The sequence below is a fragment of the Bos taurus genome, chromosome 4 (genome assembly GCF_002263795.3).
Source record: "Bos taurus isolate L1 Dominette 01449 registration number 42190680 breed Hereford chromosome 4, ARS-UCD2.0, whole genome shotgun sequence".
Taxonomy (NCBI): Eukaryota; Metazoa; Chordata; class Mammalia; order Artiodactyla; family Bovidae; genus Bos; species Bos taurus.
In genome coordinates this window covers 51123105-51142154 of record NC_037331.1, presented here as the reverse complement: position 1 = coordinate 51142154, position 19050 = coordinate 51123105, and the positions used below count along the sequence as shown (strand labels likewise).

Below are 19050 nucleotides of genomic sequence, written 5' to 3'. Positions count from 1 at the left end.
CCTGCTCTCTCCCTTCATTATTTTATCAACTGATGAACTTGCAAAGGTCCTGACATATAGCTCTTTTGGAGGGGAACTTTTTCTCCAGCACATGATATGTCATTGACAATTAAGACATATAGTTATGTAAGAAAGTAAAGAAGGCTGGTTAGCGTGGTACTTATAGCTTATGCTGCATTCTTCCTTTATAATATTCCTGTTGAATTCCTGTCACCTTTTTGAGGAACTAGACAGACTGATTACTTTGTAATAGCAGGGTATACATCTCTAAAACATGTGTGCCCTCAAGGGGGTTCTAATGTACATCACTGATGTGACTGAGACTCTGGGAGGAGCGTCTCTACGCTGAATTCTCTGGTTTAGAAAAGCCTGTATCATCAACTGGGCTTCCCTGGTGGGTCAATGGTAAAGAATCCACCTGCGATACAGGAGACGCAGGAGACACGGGTTCGATCTCTGGGTCCAGAAGATCCCCTGGAGGAGGGCATGACAACCCACTCCAGTATTCTTGCCTGGAGAGTCCCACAAAGGAGCCTGGAGGGCTTCGCTCCAAGAGTCAGAAGGGACTGAAGTGGCTGAGCACGGGACGGCACACACAGCACCAGCTTGCCTCTCACTAAAATGAAATGGCATCACTTGATCACTTACCTAACTCTTCTCAGACTTCATTCTGAGATTCTCTGTGCCATTTCCAAATGCCAAATTGGTCACATATTTGCATCATACAAAGTCTACAACAGCCTGTGTGGCTGGCTCTAAAAATCCTTCAAAGGAGAAATTTTAAAAATGTTTTTGAGTAATGGCCCTAATATCAGCCTCCCAAATTGATATGCTAAAAGGATAAACATATGTTTAGATGCTTCAGATTTGATATGCTTATTTAAAATATTATTTACATTGCTTTATAGTGTTATTTCTTACTACACTTTGATTTACTCAGTTCACTGAACAGAAGTGCCAAGTTGGAAACTCTTTTCCCTGACTTCCCTTTGCTTTAGGTTTGTGAAATATGCCCAGATGTGTGGCCTGCTGGGTACAGATCCCAGTGCCCAGAGTGGTGCAGACGCAGGCCCAGCAGACCCATTGTCTTCACACTACGCCGTAGTCAGACCATCTGCCTGGAGTCAGTGTCCGGGAGATCCAGGCTGTCTACAACCATGGGAGGGTGCAGGTTCCAGCCAGATCCACCTCTCTCCTCCCACAGGTGTTGTCCTCATCCTGACCCACACAAGAGCTCACAAACCCATGAGGGAAAAAGGATAAAGAATTGGAGCTTCTATATTGTGTAAGTTTGGGACCACATAACACACCTTCGGTGGAGCAAGGCTGAGGGAACGTTACGGAATCAAGCATGCCATCCCCAGAGCTATAAAATTAATAATGGAGTCAGGGTTCCCAGCGCAGAAACACTTCTGTCTCCACTGACATGCATCTTCCTGACAGCAGAGGAGGATGGGGGGCTTGTGCTAATAGTTCCCAGACCCACACCTCAGGGACCTGGAGGAAGGGCGCTTTCTCTATCTCTCTCTGGATGGGTCTGTATCTCTGGAAATTCCTGCCCTCCAGGCTGACAGAAGCCCATATGTTGACCATTAGGGCATAAAGCAAGATTCACTTAAGCCCGTCATCCAATAGGCTGTTTCTCCTCTGGCTGACTTACATGTTGTCATTCACAACACAGATTTATCGAGGGAAGAAAAGAATGTTAAAGAGCACGTGTTAGAGGCCGCACATTCATCTGCTTGGAAGGCTTCCCCCTTCCTTGCATCAAGGATCGTAAAGCTACAGCCGGGACAATGTCTCTCCACTTATCTCAAGGCATTTTATTCAGCATTCTCATAATCACTAGGAAAGGTTTGACTGGCACAGGAAAGAGCGTCCCATTAAATTAGCGAATCCTATCCTAGAATTAAAGTTGTTGAGTCAGACTCTTCAAGGTTTTATCTGGCGCTAACTAGCCTAAGCCAAGTTTATTTCCCAACACCCTCCACCCACACCCTCATCAAGCTGACTCCTCACTGTCCTACTGAAGTGACTTTCTGATGTCACAGCCATGTAGACTGTTAGAGAGTTACCCTCACCTGCCGCGCGGGACTTTCCCCTCACTCCTTTAGACTGAAAGTCTTCCCACCCCTCAAGACTCAGGGCCTACTTCAGCACCTTACATCAAGCACTCTCTGTCCGCTCCAAGCTCACCTGGACCATCTCCCCAAGTCCTGTAATGTTAGCACATCAGGCTGTAGGGCTCATACACTGTTTTGAAATGTTTGGTGATTTCTCATACATCTTGTTCCCTAAGGACTGCAGTAGGTCTCATATTACTCAGATGGTAAACACATACTTCCTGATTTATTAAGTACTAAAATCAATTTCTTACAAATTAATATCAACCTTCCCTTGCCAAACAGGGGCATACTTCTCCAGGAAGGGCTCACCCAGGGGCACTGTGGTGAGGACAGAGGAGCTGAGAGCCTGGTTTTTATTTGAAATATCTCACTTGATATATAAAGAGAACATATACAAAAAAATGTAGCACATTTTTAAATGATAGAAATTAAAAATGACAGGAGAGTCTGTGGCATCAGATTCAGGCTCTGCTATTGCAAACTTAGAGTAAGATTAATTAATAAACTATTCATTCGTAGATTGAGTCATAGGAACCTTAGGAATTTCTAAGTGAGATACATATCTTAAGAGATCCAGAGAAGTGAATTTGTCCAATACTACCCAATTAGTAATCAGTAGAAATAATCATAGGCAGCATCCATCTCCTAATCTATAATGCAGGGCTCTTTATTATATGAAATTTGCAAATTCATAGGCATATGAAATTTGCAAATTTTAAGAAGAGATTTACCACAGCAGCACAAAATAAGTTTCATGGGGAAAGCTTAAAAGAAGTATGCAGATACATTATTTTAAAGTACTCTAACATTCTTTTATTTGTAACACATTAATATAGTAATTAGAAATAATCACACATTAATACAGTAATTAGAAACATTTTTTTTCCTATTTCCAAAAAAGTAAAGAATATCTATTTGATAAATTCTTTGTTGTTAGTAGTTATGTCAAAGACTTAGAAATAAGAAAATTATATTTTCTTTTTTTTTTTGAAATAAAAAAAATCTTTTTAAAAAAACTTCACAAATTCAATCTAATTGTCAGTGTCAAATCAGGGTACTTTTTAGTGTATCCTAAAATGTAATTCTAGCAAGCTTGTATTCTAAAAGGAAATGCAGATTTACAGGTCATGTCTATACTATAAAATAGCATTGGCTGTAAAAGGTATTTTGGTATGTTAACAATGAAATCTGATGAACTAGCCTGTAATCCCACTGATAACAGTAAATGAAAAAGGCCCCCCAAAGAGTAAAAGAACTGAGTATTTGGTGGCAGCTAAAAGTAACATACAGAGTCTGCTGCTGCCTTTATTTAAGACCTTTTATCTCATCTAAGGAAATGGGTAGCCAGAAGCATCTTAGGCTCTGTAAATGCCCCACTAATGCACTTGAATATGAGGAAAAATTCCATTTAACACTTATGATTAAATGGGAATTTTCATAGGCTGTGTGTTATAAAATAATCAGTGATGAATGAAGACATGCTGAAAAAAAACCAAATTATCTTTAAGCTAGACACTGCACCAACATAAGTATCCAGCTAATATGATGAACATATTTTATGTTGTTTATAACTTGCCATTCAGTTTAGTTCAACACATGTTTATGTACTAGGTGCCAGGGATTCAGTGGTGAATAGACAGATATATTAATAGTTCCTGCCATCATGGAGTCAGAATCCAGTGGGACAGACAGGTAGTGAACAAATATTTAAACAAATAAAAACTTCTGGCACATTCTAGGAATGAAAAAAGAAGGCTTTCTGTGATAGATCCTCTGAACATTTTAAGAGGACATGGTGATGGACCGGATGTGGAAGTGAGAAAGCAGTGTGACAAAGGATGTGTGGGTTTATGGCTTGACCGATGGCGTGGACAGTCATGCCATTTTCTGAGAAGGGGAAACCTGGGGAAAACATGTTTGGGGAATGGGACAAATCTAGAGCTCAATTTCTAACAGAAGTAGGTTGATAAAAACATGAGCATGCTGGAGCTGTTAAGCAGGGGGTTGAATACAGAACGAAGAGAGAGGAGAGGACACAGATGGGGCCTGAGATAGCAGTTAGAACCGTATCAGTGGAGGAGCGCACCCAGAGAGAAAATGCAGAGGAACCAGTGAGAAGAGACTAGATCGGGCCCTGAAGATCTTCAAGGTTTAGAAGTAGACAAGGAGACACTAACAACTGAAATTGAGAAAGACCAATTTCAGGTCAGGAGGAAAATCAGGAGACTGTGGTGTTACAGAGGTCAAGGAAATAGTGTTATAAGAAGGAGGGATAGGCTATCTGCATTATATGCCACCAGGAATTTGAGGGTCCAGCAAATAATATTGATATACATTATATAAGATAATCAATCAACAATTACTGTGAAAATGGTGACTTAAAAACCTCACCAATATATTTTCGTATCATTCTCGCCTATTCTAGCTGTCTTAGCACTTTTTTAGATATCATGAAATTTCTACAATAAAGCTTAACATAGAAAGGGATAAAAAACTTATTAATTTCCAAAGTGACAAATGTAAGGTAGAACCTCATAATAGAGCAGTGGAGTGAGAACTGAAACCTAAGAAAATCACATTTTGGCCCAGGTAGGGTTTCCTAGCACCTAGCCTGTGTCCCCTGCCTGCCACCCACCTGGGTCATCCACAAGGATGGGGAGGCCTATGAAGCCATGAGGGCAAAGACCAATTCTGACCGCCTCATTTTTGCATTCCTGGGGCTTATCGTAGTTTCTGGCATATAGAAGGGGCTTAATAAATATTTGTTCCATGAAGAGATGAGGAACCTCAGATATCCTGGTGGGAATTGTACATTTCGGATCAAAATAAGGTCCACCCACTGCTATTGGCTGACATGGTATTCTCTTTTTTTTTTTTATCAGGTCATAACCACAGAGTTCAGAGGTTCTGCAAGCTAGTCACACCACGGTGTAGGTCTAGAACACCAGACTGGGTAAGCCTTGGTTGGGGTTGTGTTCCCATAGGTATTGAGCTGTTTGCTAATATGATTTATGTGGGAAGAACCATGATACCCAAGAACTCACATCGTTCACAGCCTGCAGCTGTCAGGCAGGTAAAGCTGTTCTCTGATTTCTGAGGAAGTTCACTTTATGCATTTCACTTTGCAGAAAGTCCTACATCAGTACCGGTTTTTGCTAACCAGAAGAAATCCCAAGAGAATTTTTGCTTTACCGAAAAAGGCCAACAGTGAAAGTAGCGCCGAGCCTTTGTTTTTGGAGCAAGCGGGTACAGAGGCAGCACCCACCCGGAGCAGCAAGAGTGGTTTTTGCTGCTCCGGGTGCCCTGCTCAGCTCCTTCCCTGGGACCTGCACTCAGCATCTCCGTATCAAGGCACCATCACGCGGAACTGAGTTTGGGAGTGTCCATGCTTTATCTCCATGGGCTCTGTGCATCTGTTAGCAAGATGTGTTCTAAGGTAATCACTTCTTCGCTTTTGGCCATTTCGGCTTATGAAAGTCTTTATAGGAAGGTTCTACTTCTAGACAGCAAGGCAAACCTGTCTCAGGCTTTCAGTAACAAGTTAAACAACTGGTGAACTCCACTTGCTTTCTGAACTTGACAGGAGGATTGCTTGTTTTCTACAGTGGGAGAGGAGACCTCGTGGTGACCTCTGGCCCAGGTCGGGGTTTTTACAGAATAAGCAGTGCAAGTGGTCTGTGATTAGGTGCAGGCCTTCTCTGGAGAGACAGCGGCATTCTTTAGCCAGAGATGCACCTATCTCTAACTTAAGGGCTTCTTTGATTTACAGATGCCAGGGGCAATAACCAGAGGAGATAACCACACAACCACCCATCCCCGAAAGCCCAGTTCCTAGATCTGGCCTCCAGTTCAGTCTGCAAAATGTCACATGCACAGCATCACACAGCTGTACCTGCTCTCCGAATCTCTAGGAAGTATTTATAGTTGAGCATCAGAGCACTCAGCTTCTTCAGTGGAAGACTGGGGGGTAAAAAATGTCTTTTGTCATTATTGTTGCCATAAGAAAATCCTCCTTTACAGGTTTTCGAGCTTATCATTTCTTAGGAGCAATTGAAGACATTAACACCCTCCAAATCTGAAAGGGCTTGTAATTGAATGGGGCTTCTAGGCAGTCTAAGCTGAATGCGGTTGAAGTTTCCCCACCTCCCAGCTCCCTGCTCTGCGGGCACCTCATTCTGTTATGTTCTATGTCCTCATGCTGCCTTTTTATTACACAGCCCCCCAGTCGCTACTCTCAAGTTTCAGAAAGTAAGGTAAGAAAAGTATAGAATTTTGTTTTGATTTTATTTATTTTGTTTTGTTTACCACTTACAGGCCACAAAATCTTGGACAAGTTAACTTTTCAGAGGCTCAGTTTCCTTCTCTATAAATAGAGGTAACTGCTGTGAAGATTTAGAGAAAATGCACACAAGGCTTGCAGTCCAAGGCCTGACTCTCAGTAGGAGTTCACCCAAAGTTCCCATTACCTTTCCAACCTGAGGTTTGGGTCTGTCTTCAGACAGAATACCCTAGGGTCTTGACTCACCCTTCTGTAATTCTCACCAAAATCCACTAGTCCTGATATCATTGTTTCAGGCCTTCACTAAAGGGCTGTCTTGATGATCTCCATCAAGCTGATTCCAAGGGAAGCTTTGATGGATGAAATCATTTCAGAGTGCTCTTCCCAGTAAAAGAGGGTCCCAAAAACTGCCTTAATGTGAAAGAACATCCTCTTATACTGTGTAAGTCAGGGCAGGGATGTTTTTGAGTGACATTTTTTTAGAGCTTTTCAAATAGAAAAACTTCTTTTTCCTTTGTAAGAGATCAGATATTTAACAACAACAAAAAATCTCTCAGTAAGATTTCTTTGTACCTGATACTTATAGAAAATCAGGGAATTGTGGATTCCCTGAAAAGTGAAGTGACAGTGTTAGTTGCTCGGTTGTGTCTAATTCTTTGCAACTTTATGGACTGTAGCCAGCCAGGCTTCTCTGTCCATGGAATCCAGGCCAGAATACTAGAGCGGGTAACCATACCCTTCTCCAAGGGATCTTCCCGACTCATTTATCAAACATGGGTCTCCCTCATTGCAGGCAGATTCTGTGCCATCTTAGCTACCAGGGAAACCTTATGGATTTTTCAGACTTTGATGTGCTTGAGTGTGAAAAGCATACAGAATCTCATGAAAAAAACCCCGAGATTCTGATCCAACAGGTCTCTGAAGAAGTCCTCACTTTGGAAAATAGTGGACTAGACCTACAGACTTTATCCACTTCACAAATTGAAATGACAAAACAAGCCAGCTCACATCAGTCAGATTATGAGTGGATTTGAACAGGAAGAAGCCGCTAACTAGCAAGAGTAAAGTCTGCCAATTCCAAATACCTATGACTTGACAATATTCAGTCTTCTCACCACCATTGCTTTTCTAAGTGCTGACGAAGAGAAGTTGTCCAATCAGTTGAATATTAAATGTACATGATATTTTTTTTTAAAAAGCAAGATAAAATGACCACAATACAGCAGAGTGGGTAGTTTGTGATGAAATCAAGGGAAAAGTTAGTGTCAATTTTAAGAGTGAATATATATATATATATATATATATATATATATACACACACACACACACACATACACACACACAAATGCATATATATATATACACACACACACAAATATATTTGATTTAAATTTTACTGAAAACTTCTGACTTACTTTGGAGCCTGGATACTCTGATGGTAACCCATTTCTAAGGACAGGGAAGCTGGTTTGTGCAGTCCATGGTGTCTCAGAGTCAGACACGACTTAGCAACTGAACAACATCAACTCATTTCGAACATGTTCCATTTACCATAAAGCAGGTCTGATGTCGTGCAATCATGTGGAGAGACTCTCTCAGTGGTGTCCTGACTCGTTAACTGTGAGTGCTTCTTAAAATGTACAGCAGAGAATGTTAGCACTGACCCAGATGAAGGCGGGGAGCCCAGAGAAGGAATGCCACTGAGTTAGATTCAGGAATCTCCCCTTCTCACAGTTCTCAGACTCTGTCATATCTCACTGCCTGCACAATCAAAAGTTGGGAGCCACTCCAGGAAGATTCAGAACTACACACTTTGACCGACTTTTCAGAGTACATACCACAGAAGTCTCTAGAAGAAAGTAGCCTGGAGAAAGTCTCATCTCTATACAGACCAGGGCAAGGCCCTCAGCAGCTGTTTGGGTTAAAGGAGGCTGTCTCAGAGAAAATCTGCATCTCATATATGTGTTATTTGTAAGTGTTATTTGTCCAGATATGAACAATGAAAAAATACTGTCAGCAATCCAAAATTTCTCCACATAATATCAAACACCCTAAATCATATTTTCACTAAAACAGTCATCTGACGGTCAACAGAACTAAAAAGAAATATTGCAAGTTTTCATAGATGACTTTGGCATTTTTCTAGGCTTAGCTAAAATGAAAAGGCCTTAAGTATAGTTCAATTTATGAATAATCTAGGAATCTTAGTGGAAATCTGATCTAAAACAATGGAACTGGCTACTTAAAAAAATAACAAGGTGGCTCCTGGTAAATCAAGACCAACCCAGAACCAAATTCAAATCTTTTTAAGTCAGAGAAGCTAAAATAAGCCTAAAATAGAAGGGAAATAAAGTCAGAGAGTGAATAAATTATATAGCCTCCCTCAGAAAGTCTGGACCCGCAGCAGTAGACCTTGTGGTGGTGCATTTGGAGGCAGAGTGAAATAGTTACAAGGATGGAAGGACTTGGATTCAAGTCCCTGCTCTGCCTCTTACCCATTAGCGTCCTTGGGAAAAATCCATAACCTGTCTGAGCCTCAGTTTCCCCTCCCATGAAGTGGGATAGTAACATCCCACCTTACTCAATGAGAGAATATGGATCAAGCCCTAATATGTGGTGGGTACTGCAAATGTGTTTGCTATTTTAGGGTCAAGAAACAGAATCATGTTCTAATATATGGGAGTATAAAAAGCAAAGTATGCAAAAATCACTTAGTATCCTGAAGAGGCAGCAGGGATTCAATTCAGAATCTCCCCATTGTGAAGAGAAAGTAAGGTCTTTCTATCTATCTGTAGCAGTTAAATGGTCATCATGCATAACTGCTTCACTGTGCAAACTGCTTCAATTCAAAAAACCAGAAAAGATGTCCAGGGGAAGCAGGTCCTCTTATGTTTGACATGAGGTTCATGCTTCACCCGTCCTTTCACATACATGCCCTGGGAGAAAGACAGGGGCAAGCTGTAATGTCTGCGCTAGGAGCACAGGCCATGGGGTCAGACAACTGGACATTGATCCCCTCCAAGACCAGCCAGATCTTGAGCTGGTTACTCACTTTCTCATCTGTACAATAGGGACAGTGATATCCAGGGTGCTTAACTGATCTCAAAAATATAAGAGGTGAATTTGGTTCCTGGTTGATGTTGATCAACTAGGAGCCACCCTATTCTTAATCATTTTTGTCTTTTTTCTTCAATAATCAGTTCCAGTGCACTGATGTCATAGGGTGGTTCTAAGGATTAAATAAGACCATGTGTGCAATGGTCTTAGAGCAGTACCTGGCACACAGGAGTCAGTACATTGTTCCTAAAGTGATCCTGATGTCATCAGCCCCATGCTTGTCTAAGCAGTCTGAAGTTAAGCAGCTAGTTAACAGCACAAAGGAACCCACACCTCTGGGACCCTCCTGTACCAAAACACAAGTTTCTTGGGGATTGGGTGGAAACTTTGGCTTGACAGGTAGGATGACTTGTTAGAGGTCGCAAAGCACGTGAGGAATGCAGCAGGGCACAGCATCTGGCCCTTTCGCTCAGCAGTTATTAATCCAGGGGCTGCATGTCCAAACGTGCTCCAGGGCTGCAAAGAACCAGCTCATCAAACCATGAAGGCAATTCAACCACTCGGGGACAAAGAAGAGGCTCTGGACTTTTTGTGACATCCCCTGACAATCCTGCTCAGACCTGTGATAGGAGCTGCTGACGTCTGCTCTGTTTTACTGTTTCCTTTGCAATTACTTTGGAATGAAAAACAAATTCAGAATTTGAATTTGAGGATGTTTTTCCTGGTAATGAATTCCCTTGCTTTCTACTAAGCCTGAGAAGTTGGCTTGAGATAAGTTGGCTGTGGGCTCCCCATCACCTCCTCTCCACTGAGACATAGTGCTCATTCTTACTCTGTATCAAAGTCTTTGCATGGATTTTGTGCTAAGCCCGGAGTTCACGGCTGACCAGGAGGGGCAAGAGGTGGAGAAAAGCACATGTGTAAAGCCCACAGGTGGCAACTGCTGTACTGAGGCTGATGGACCTGCCCTCTGAGTGAGTTCAGGACAGGGAAGGTGCCGTCAGCAAGGGAAGGGTGTGGCTTTAATAAACGAAGTGCCTCTTAGGCAGCCCTCATCCACTGCTCTCCGACAGCTGAGCCAGTGGGGATGAATTCCTGCTTTCAAGTAGTTGGCAACTTCAGAGCATTTTGGAAAGAGCAAGGGAGTGTGAAGTATGGAGGATTTCAGAACAGGCTAACTCTAAAGCCGTGGGACCCTCTTCCATAATCACAAAGGTGGGACTTAAAGGGGCAGATATACTGCAAAGCTGTCCTCCCCTGAGCGTCAAATCACAGGGAAGATGCTGGGCTTCTATACGTAGTGGACGTGAACCCACCAGTTAGAGTTCTGCCCAGGCTGAGGACTTTTGCTAATCTGCACATTTTGACTTTTTGCCACGTACATTCTTGTTGGGTTCCATTTCTCCAGAATCTGCACATTATCAGTGAATTTCTCCAGTTGCTTAGGAAAGCTTTCTGTGCACTTAAAATATGAATGCTGAAGAACCTGAGCTTTGAACCTGAAGACAGCAGGCTGCACTTAGAGGACTGGCAGGTGGAAAATACAGTACTGCACTTAAATTGAGGAGTGCTGATTCTCAGAAGAATTAGGTACTTTGAATAAAGTGTTTTGAACTTACCTGCATCTCGGTCCCTGATACAGTAGTCTGGAGAATTCTCAAAATACACGAGGTCATTTTTCGTTGGCTTTTTAAACCTCTTGTTAGCCACAGTGAAACCAGTGCCATCCTGGTTCATGACAACCTGGATGGCCCCATTGTACTTCCTCCAGAGATAATTGCCCGTTTTCCTGAAGTCAGCCATGGCCAGCCAGCAGGTCCTCAGGGTACAGGAACCGCTCACGCCATGACACTTGCACTCCTGTTTCAAGAACCTCTTTACAGCCTGTGGGAAAGGACAGGTGAGTTCAGTGGAGGCAGATTCAAATGTACACACACGCTGCCACTTTTCTTACCTCCAAGCAATCAGGAAGTGACCATAAACCATTATGGTAGAAAATATGAAAAAGAAAGCATATATATGTATAACTGCATCACTTTGCTGTGCAGTAGAAATTAACACATTGTAAATTAACTATGCTGCAATAAAATAATTTTTTTTTTTAAAGGCAGGGGTGGGGGAAGGAAAAGAGAAGTAACTGAAGACCCAGGATCCTGGGACTCAGGACTGGGAGATGTTGCAGTCATTTGCTAGTCACTCTGGGCACACTACCCTGACTGTAGCAGGTGGTGAGGGCCAGCACCTGACTGTGAACCTGCTTCCCTATGGGCATAAAAAAAAGCCTCACTAATTTGAATTTACTGGGATGTGGAGCCAATTTGAAGAATGAGGGAATGAATTAGAGTATTTTCTAAATAAGTTTTACTATGTTGAAAATGTATCCTCTTACTCAAATGAATAATTGCTAAGCCCATTTTCTTTCAATAAGCCGATAATACTGATTATTCCTATTTATGACGTGTTTCCCATGGTCCAGGCATTGTGCTGATGCTTCTGCACCCTGTCTCGATGACCTTGATCTTCACAAGCCTGTGTTACAGGATTCATTTGCAGATGATTGAGGAGCAAGACTTACAGAGTTGTAAAAGCACTTGTCCAAGTTTACACAGCTGGTAAGGACAGAGTCAGGGTACACTGGAAAGTCAGTCGGTGACCCTGAAGTTGACATTAAATTTGGGGGATTATCACTCAGCTCTGGCTGAGTTATTCTGAATAACTCAGCGAGAGCTGAGCGTGCTGTGTTCTTTTGGAGAGAGGAGATAGAGGCAAGTGGGATGAGTAGGGTCTCCCTCATCAGCTCCCCAGAGCACTGTGACACTCATTTCTGAGTGAGAGAGGCTATGGGAGAGACCAACCCTGGAGACCTCACCAAGTCTGAGCCTTTGACCTCAGCTCAGGCTCAGGGCAGAGGATGAGAAACCTGCCTTCTGAGGGCCTCCGCCCTCTCCATTTGCATGTCTAAGCCAAGGGGTGGTGCGGATGGGAGGCAGAGGCAGCAGGGGAGTGAAACCCCTTGGTGACATTATCTGAGACAGTGCTAGGAACAAAATTCTTAGGGTAACACATTGATAGCCCTGTTTCTAGGAACTTGGAGCTGATGGTTGGAACTCTGCCCACTCTCTGAGGTTCTTCGTTGGGGTTGGTGGGGATATGGGGGTTGGCTCCAGCACAAAATGGGTAGAGCTCCCCACAGCACCCCAGCTCACCCTACACCCCACCTCACAGAAACCAGTGTTCCAGGCTGCCTGTCCCTCCCCAGGGCCTCACCCCAGGTAACTCTACCCAGGTTTTGCCTCTTGCACAGACTCAGTTTCCATCCAATGCTATGGTAGAACCAAGCATACAGAATGTTCATCATTCCAGAAGATCAGTCCCACAAAAGCAATCTAGCAGGAGCCGAGACAGCATGAGGGCTTCACGGTTATGCACCCCCTTCTTGGCTCAGGCCATAGCACCACACCTTCCCCGCTTTGTCCCACATGATGACTGGGTCCTGTTACATTTGAAGTCTGCCCTGTTCAGCATAAGCCAGCTTTGGAGGGAAGGACATAGAAGGAAGGAGAAATGTCCTGAGTTTGGTCCTCCGGGTCACGGGGCTCTGGGCATTTTTAAAGGATGTTTCAGAATGGACTCCTTTTCTGGAACTACACTTCCCTTGTGCCCCCCACCTCTGCCCCCTATCTTTATATGGCGGGTGTTTGGTATGAGACTTATTAGGTGACCCGGACAGCAGGCCTCTGCCAGAGAAACACCGCTAGGAGGGCCATCTTGACTCCACCCCCTCTGCCCCACTTGGGTCACCTGTCCAGGAGCTTTCTGTCCAAAGATCTTGATGGAGTCACACAGAGCTCACTCCATGCCAAGCGTTTGGGAACTGACTATGAACGCTTATTCGTCAAAGCTTATTCCTTTAAAAGCTGACTTATTTACTCACAAGTAATACTTGTCTTTGAAAATAATGGGATATATTACTCTCCTTTGTAATATTAATACTAAGTTTCCAGGTTACAAAGTTAGAACTTGGTATTTGTATATGATTAACTGAAGGGTTTGCATATTAATTTAAAATACACTTTATGAGTTCTTATAAGCACATGCAGGAGTGGGACACCCTGTTGATGATCACCGTGGTTCACTGTTGAGTGGCTGCGCCCACTTCTGTCTTCCTTCTAACTTCTGTTCAGGTGTGGGTAGCCACATGCTTCAGAACTGGCCTGGACTCTTTCTGACCCACAACAACCGAAATCTTTAATACTAATTGCACTGTTATGCCACTGATTTTTTTTTTTTTTTTGCATAGAGTATGTAGTGATATAGTTTGGGCCAATATGATGTTACAGATAATCTGTTGGGAGGCTTGTAGGAAAGGTTCCTTCACTCTTTAAAAGAGATAAATGTCTTTTTCTCTGTCTCTGGATGCAGTTTTTTGCAGCTGCCTCCTTGGGACATGAAGCAGCCAATGCAGGACAAGCAACAGGCTGTAGACAGCAGCCTGGAAAGACAGGAAGAACTAGCTTCCAGAGGGTGTTGCTGAACTGCTTGAGTGAACCCACCGTGGCCCTGCCCTCCTTCCAGACTTCTCGTGATCCAAAATACTGAGTTTTCCTCATCTTTTAGGTTCCCTGGGGTCTGTTACTTATAAGTGAAAGTATTCCCACTGGAACCATGATCAGTTCTTGATTGGAGTTTAATCACAGACTCTGACAATTAACCCAGGGGGAGAGTGAGCCGCCTTCTCTGGTACTGGGTTTGCTGGCATCTCCAGGTCCCATCCCCAACAGGCAGTCCAAGCAGTGCTCAGTCACACTTGGGGGCTACCTCTGCCTCTTCTGTATACTGAGTTTGCAGACTTGACATTCAAATCTTTAACCTTGAAGAGGACCCACTCCATCAGAGAGGCAGAGGGCAGGGGATCTAAGCCTAGGTGGCCTCATTTAGAAAGTAGCTGATGTAAGAGTAAGAAGCTCACAACAATGCTTCCTAGTTTAGAAGAATTCCAATGTTCAAATGGTATAACAACATTATAGTAATAAGCACGGCACTATGTGCCAGGCTCCACACATTGTCTTATGTAATTACCATGATTAGGCAAAGTAGATTATTATTCCCATTCTACAGTTATGGAAACCAGGGCTCAGCACGGAAAGTCAAATCCCCAGAGTCATCCCTGTGAGACAGAGGCAGACTTTAGAAAAATGTGAATCAGATATGTTTCGCCCACAGATCCATGCTCTTTCTACAAACGCATTTTAAATAGTCCTGTAAATTGTGTTTTTCTCAAATTTTGAATTGTGCATATTCTGCTTCCCTCTATTTTGACTAAATCAAGAATTAAATGGATAATGTTATAGACCTATTAGAGCAAAAAAGAGGTAAGGAGGGAAATAGGAATCACATTGCATCTTCCAAACTAATTGTCATAAAAAATCTAAGAAACAGTTCATTCATAGGAGAAGTACAAAGTAGTAATAACAAGATAAAAAGATGTTCAACTTCACTAGGAGTCAGACAAAGCAAACTCGAATAGTGTAACACTTTTTTTGCTTTTGCCTAGCAGGTTAGCAAATAATAATAAAAAAAAAAAATCAATGATTTGATATTTGGTGTTGATAAGAGCATGGAAAGGAGATGCTTTAACAAACTGTTGGTGAGAGATTAAATCAATATGTCATGTAAAATAGCATTTTTGCAATACTTATCAAAATTTTAAATGTATAGTATCCTTTGACTTTGGTGATACTCTGAAAATATTTGCACAAGCTTTGAAGGATACAGACCCATATGGATGTTCATTGCAGCATAATTAGCAAAATATCAGGAAAAACTCAGATGATGTCAGCAAGACAATGGTATGTGCTTAATAAAGGAATATGATGTGGCTTTTGATTAATTAATAATATCATTCTTACAGGCATAAAAGGAAATCAAGTGAAAAGCAAACTGCAGAACAATGTAAGTTGTATGATGCACTTCTAAAAGGCTTGCATATGTGTGCATACACAGAGAAGGAAGGGAAAGAATGTTCATTTACAATCTGGATGCTGTCTGAGGGGCTGCATAATCCGAAAGAGGGAAAAACAATCAAACTACTCCTCAAGTTAAAAAGAAAAACGAACCAAGAATCTTGGAATTATTCTCTGGCAACTAGAGAGAGCAGAGTAGAGCAGTGGTTCTCTTCCTGATTACACATTAGAATCCATCTGGAGACTGCCTCCATCACAGAGACCCTGACCTCTCCTGGAGCGGAATACACCATAACCTGGGCAGGGGGTGGGGCCCACCTTGAGGGCACTTCCGGTCCAGGTGCTTCTAATACACAGCCAGGCTGAGTCACGTCCAAACCAGGGAAGGTGGCGGAGTAGAAAAGGAGTCCGCACCACGGCCAGAGCAGGTAAGACATTCACGTGCAGAGCCAGTCTTACATTTCTAGAAACTGGGATATCTGAGGACTGAATTAGAAGCTATGTCATATCCTATGTCTCCAAAATGTCCTGACCTCCAGGGAAAATTTCCCACAAACAGCCCTTTGCGTTAGCGTTGCTTTGGGACAGGCTTCCGCGCAGGACCCTGCCACAAGGATTCTCCTCCGGGGTCTCCGGAGGCGCGGGAAGAGGGACTGGGGGCTTCCCACGCAGGCAGCTGTGGAGCCGCAACAGACTTTTTATTTGCACTGTGAAGAAATGAGTGAACGAAGCAGGGGACCTGGGGACGTCCAGGCACTGCCAGACAGTCTGGGCCTTTTTGTGTTTGTTTTTATGTATTACTCTTGAATTTTAAAGTTAAGTATGTGCACATGGGGTTTCCCAGGTGGCTCAGTGGTAAAGAATCCACCTGCTAAGCAGGAGAGGCCCTGATTGGGGAAGATGCCCTGGAGAAGAAAATGGCAACCCATTCCAGTGGGTTGTCCTGGGAAATCCCATGCACAGAGGAGCCTGGCAGGCTGCAGTCAATGGGCTCACAAAGAGTTGGACATAACTGAGCGACTAAACAGCAGGAGCAGCAGCAGCATGTACACATGATTTTAAAAAATTAGAGTCCAGCAAAGAGAATAAAAAGCAGTAACTCTCTGCTGTGCCCACTCCACCTCGCCCCTCCCGGTCTGCTTGGCACAACCCCAGAGCGGTCATTTTTAACGCATTGTGCCCTTGTGGTGGTTCATTACGTGTCTGTAGAACAAGGTCTGTACTAGTTTTCCTCCAGCTTTGTGAGAAACACAATCCCATCCTCAAGGTATTTTATGGACATCCACCAGAAAATTCTCTTAATAACTAAACAAACCTGAATGCCAGTGAATGGAGCCCTCTGGAGAGGGGCACCACGCACAGCTGGCACAACTGAGTGTGACAGTTCTGCCAGTCACTTTATTTACCTTCCAAGCAATGCTGTATAGTCCCTGATAGACTTCTTCTTATGGGTGAGGGTGAAAACTTGATTCACACCTCACTAATTTTACCCTCCCCCGGACTCCCAACATGGTTCTATCATGGTTGGTTCTGATGATGTCTCCAGCTTCAAGGAGAATCCTTACACCTCTTCTAGTTCCTGAAGTCAGCAGTGCTCTCTCTCATGAGATGAGGATACTTGCAGCCCCCTCCGTTCTCCTCCCCTTCCACTTCCCAGTCTCCATCAGCATGGTCTGTCCTTTTGTGGTGACGAAGATTAGAGCATTAATGTTCTATAACCATAATTAAGTGTCTCATGGTATGTCTAAACATCAAATCTAAAAACTGAAAACAATAAATATTTGTTGTTGTTCAGTGGCTAAGTCGTGTCTGACTCTTTGCAAACCCATGGTTTCCCTGTCCTTCACTATCTCCCACAGTTTGCTCAAACTCATGTCCATTGAGTGGATGATGCCATCCATCTCGTCCTTTGTCACTCCCTTCCCCTCCTGCCTTCAGTCTTTCCCCCCATCAGGGTCTTTTCCAATGAGTCATCTCTTCACCAAAGTTTTGGAGCTTCAGCATCAGTCCTTCCAATGAATATTCAGGGTTGATTTCCTTTAGGAATGATTGGTTTGATCTCCTTAGTTAACCGCACAACCAAGGACTGTGCCAGGACTGCATTTTATAATCTCTGATCCAATTGGACAACGTCTGGGACGAAGAATGTTGCTAGATTGAAGCTTGGTGTTTTCTTACTTTACTTGTTACTAAGTGCACTTACTGTAACCCAATGTCTTCCACTCTCAATGCTCATTCCACCTGTGCCACCACGTCCCCTCCTTTCCTGGGGGGGTTCTGTGGCCCTGAATCTTCTTAGTCTTGCCTGGACACAGCTGGGATCACGCCCTCCTAGAGGAGCACACGGCACTGCCAGATGCCATGTTTTCTCTCTTTCTTTTGGTTCATTCCTTCTCTTTACTGCAGCCCCTTTTTGAGTAACTCCTTCAAGGTGCATGGAGGATGCATTTTCTGAACCTTGTGTATTATGAAGTCTTTATTCAGTCTTCACACTCAACTAATAGCTTGGCTGGTGATAAAATTCTGGGTTGAAAATAAATTCCCCTCAAAATTGAAGGTATTGCTCCAAGGTTTTTGGCTTCTAGTGTTACAGATGGGAAATCTGATATGCAGCTGATTCTCTGCCTACTGATTTCTGTTTTCATTTCACTTCCCCTACCCCACCGCACCCCCTACATGAAAGGCACTAGAAACTTGCTCTTATCCTTGGTGTTCTGAAATATCACAAGGATATATTTAGAAGTTTTAAAAAAATTAGTCCTGTTCAGCCCTCAGTGGGCCCTTTCAATCTGAAAACTTCAGCGCTGAGATGTTCTCTTAATATTCCACCCCCTCAACACGCCACAATTGTTTAGTCTCTTTATGGCTTTCTAATTAGTCAAGTTGCTGAACCTTCTGAATCAATCCTCCATGTCTCTTATATTTTCTCTTTTATAGTTTTAATACTTTCTTCCTGGCTTCTTGAGGAAGAAATTCCATTAGAGTAATACTCCTGGCTCTCTCTATCCCCTTACTAATTTCTCCCCAGGGGAGGACTACAGACTTTTCCAACTGGTGAGTTTAGAGGAAGGAGCAGGGCTTGTGTGTCTGGGTTCCTTCTCTTTGGGCATCTGCCAGCATGTGGAGAGGATGAGTTATGATCAGCTCCTGCCCTCCAGCAAGGGGTTCCTTGCAGAGCCCGGGTACACAGCCTGGGACAGGGTGAGTAAGTCTACCCAGCTCTGGAGTGGAATGGAAGCTTCAAAGCTGCATCCTCCAGGGCTGCCGTTTTTTTTTTTCTCCCCCCGCCCCCAGTCCTGCAGCAGCTGCTGTTACTCCTTATATCTACCTCCCTTGTCCACTTTTCAGCTGGTTTCAAACTCAAGTGGGAAAGAGAGGTGATGTTATGACTCTCTATTTGTCCTTTGGGCTTTTTGTTTTACTTTCTGGGGGATTTCTTTGACTTTCTCTTCCAAGTTCTCTCTTGTTTTCTAATTGTCACTTTTTGAAAGCATCCATTCTTGTTGTTCATGGATATAAATACCTTCTTGGATCTTCTTGGTTTTTAAAAATTTCTCTTCTCATCCCTGACGTACTGCTTTTTTGTTTTTTCTTTTATGCTTCTGAATTTAATCAAGTATATGGT

At 43.2% G+C, this 19050-nt stretch overlaps 1 protein-coding gene across 1 annotated transcript in view; it reads right to left on the bottom strand.

The window, feature by feature from the left end:
- Positions 1-19050, bottom strand: part of WNT2 (Wnt family member 2) — a 43918-nt gene that overhangs the window by 7843 nt on the left and 17025 nt on the right. Inside the window, 1 exon segment of the mRNA NM_001013001.1 lies at positions 11082-11346. Coding sequence (NP_001013019.1) covers positions 11082-11346 — 265 coding nt within the window.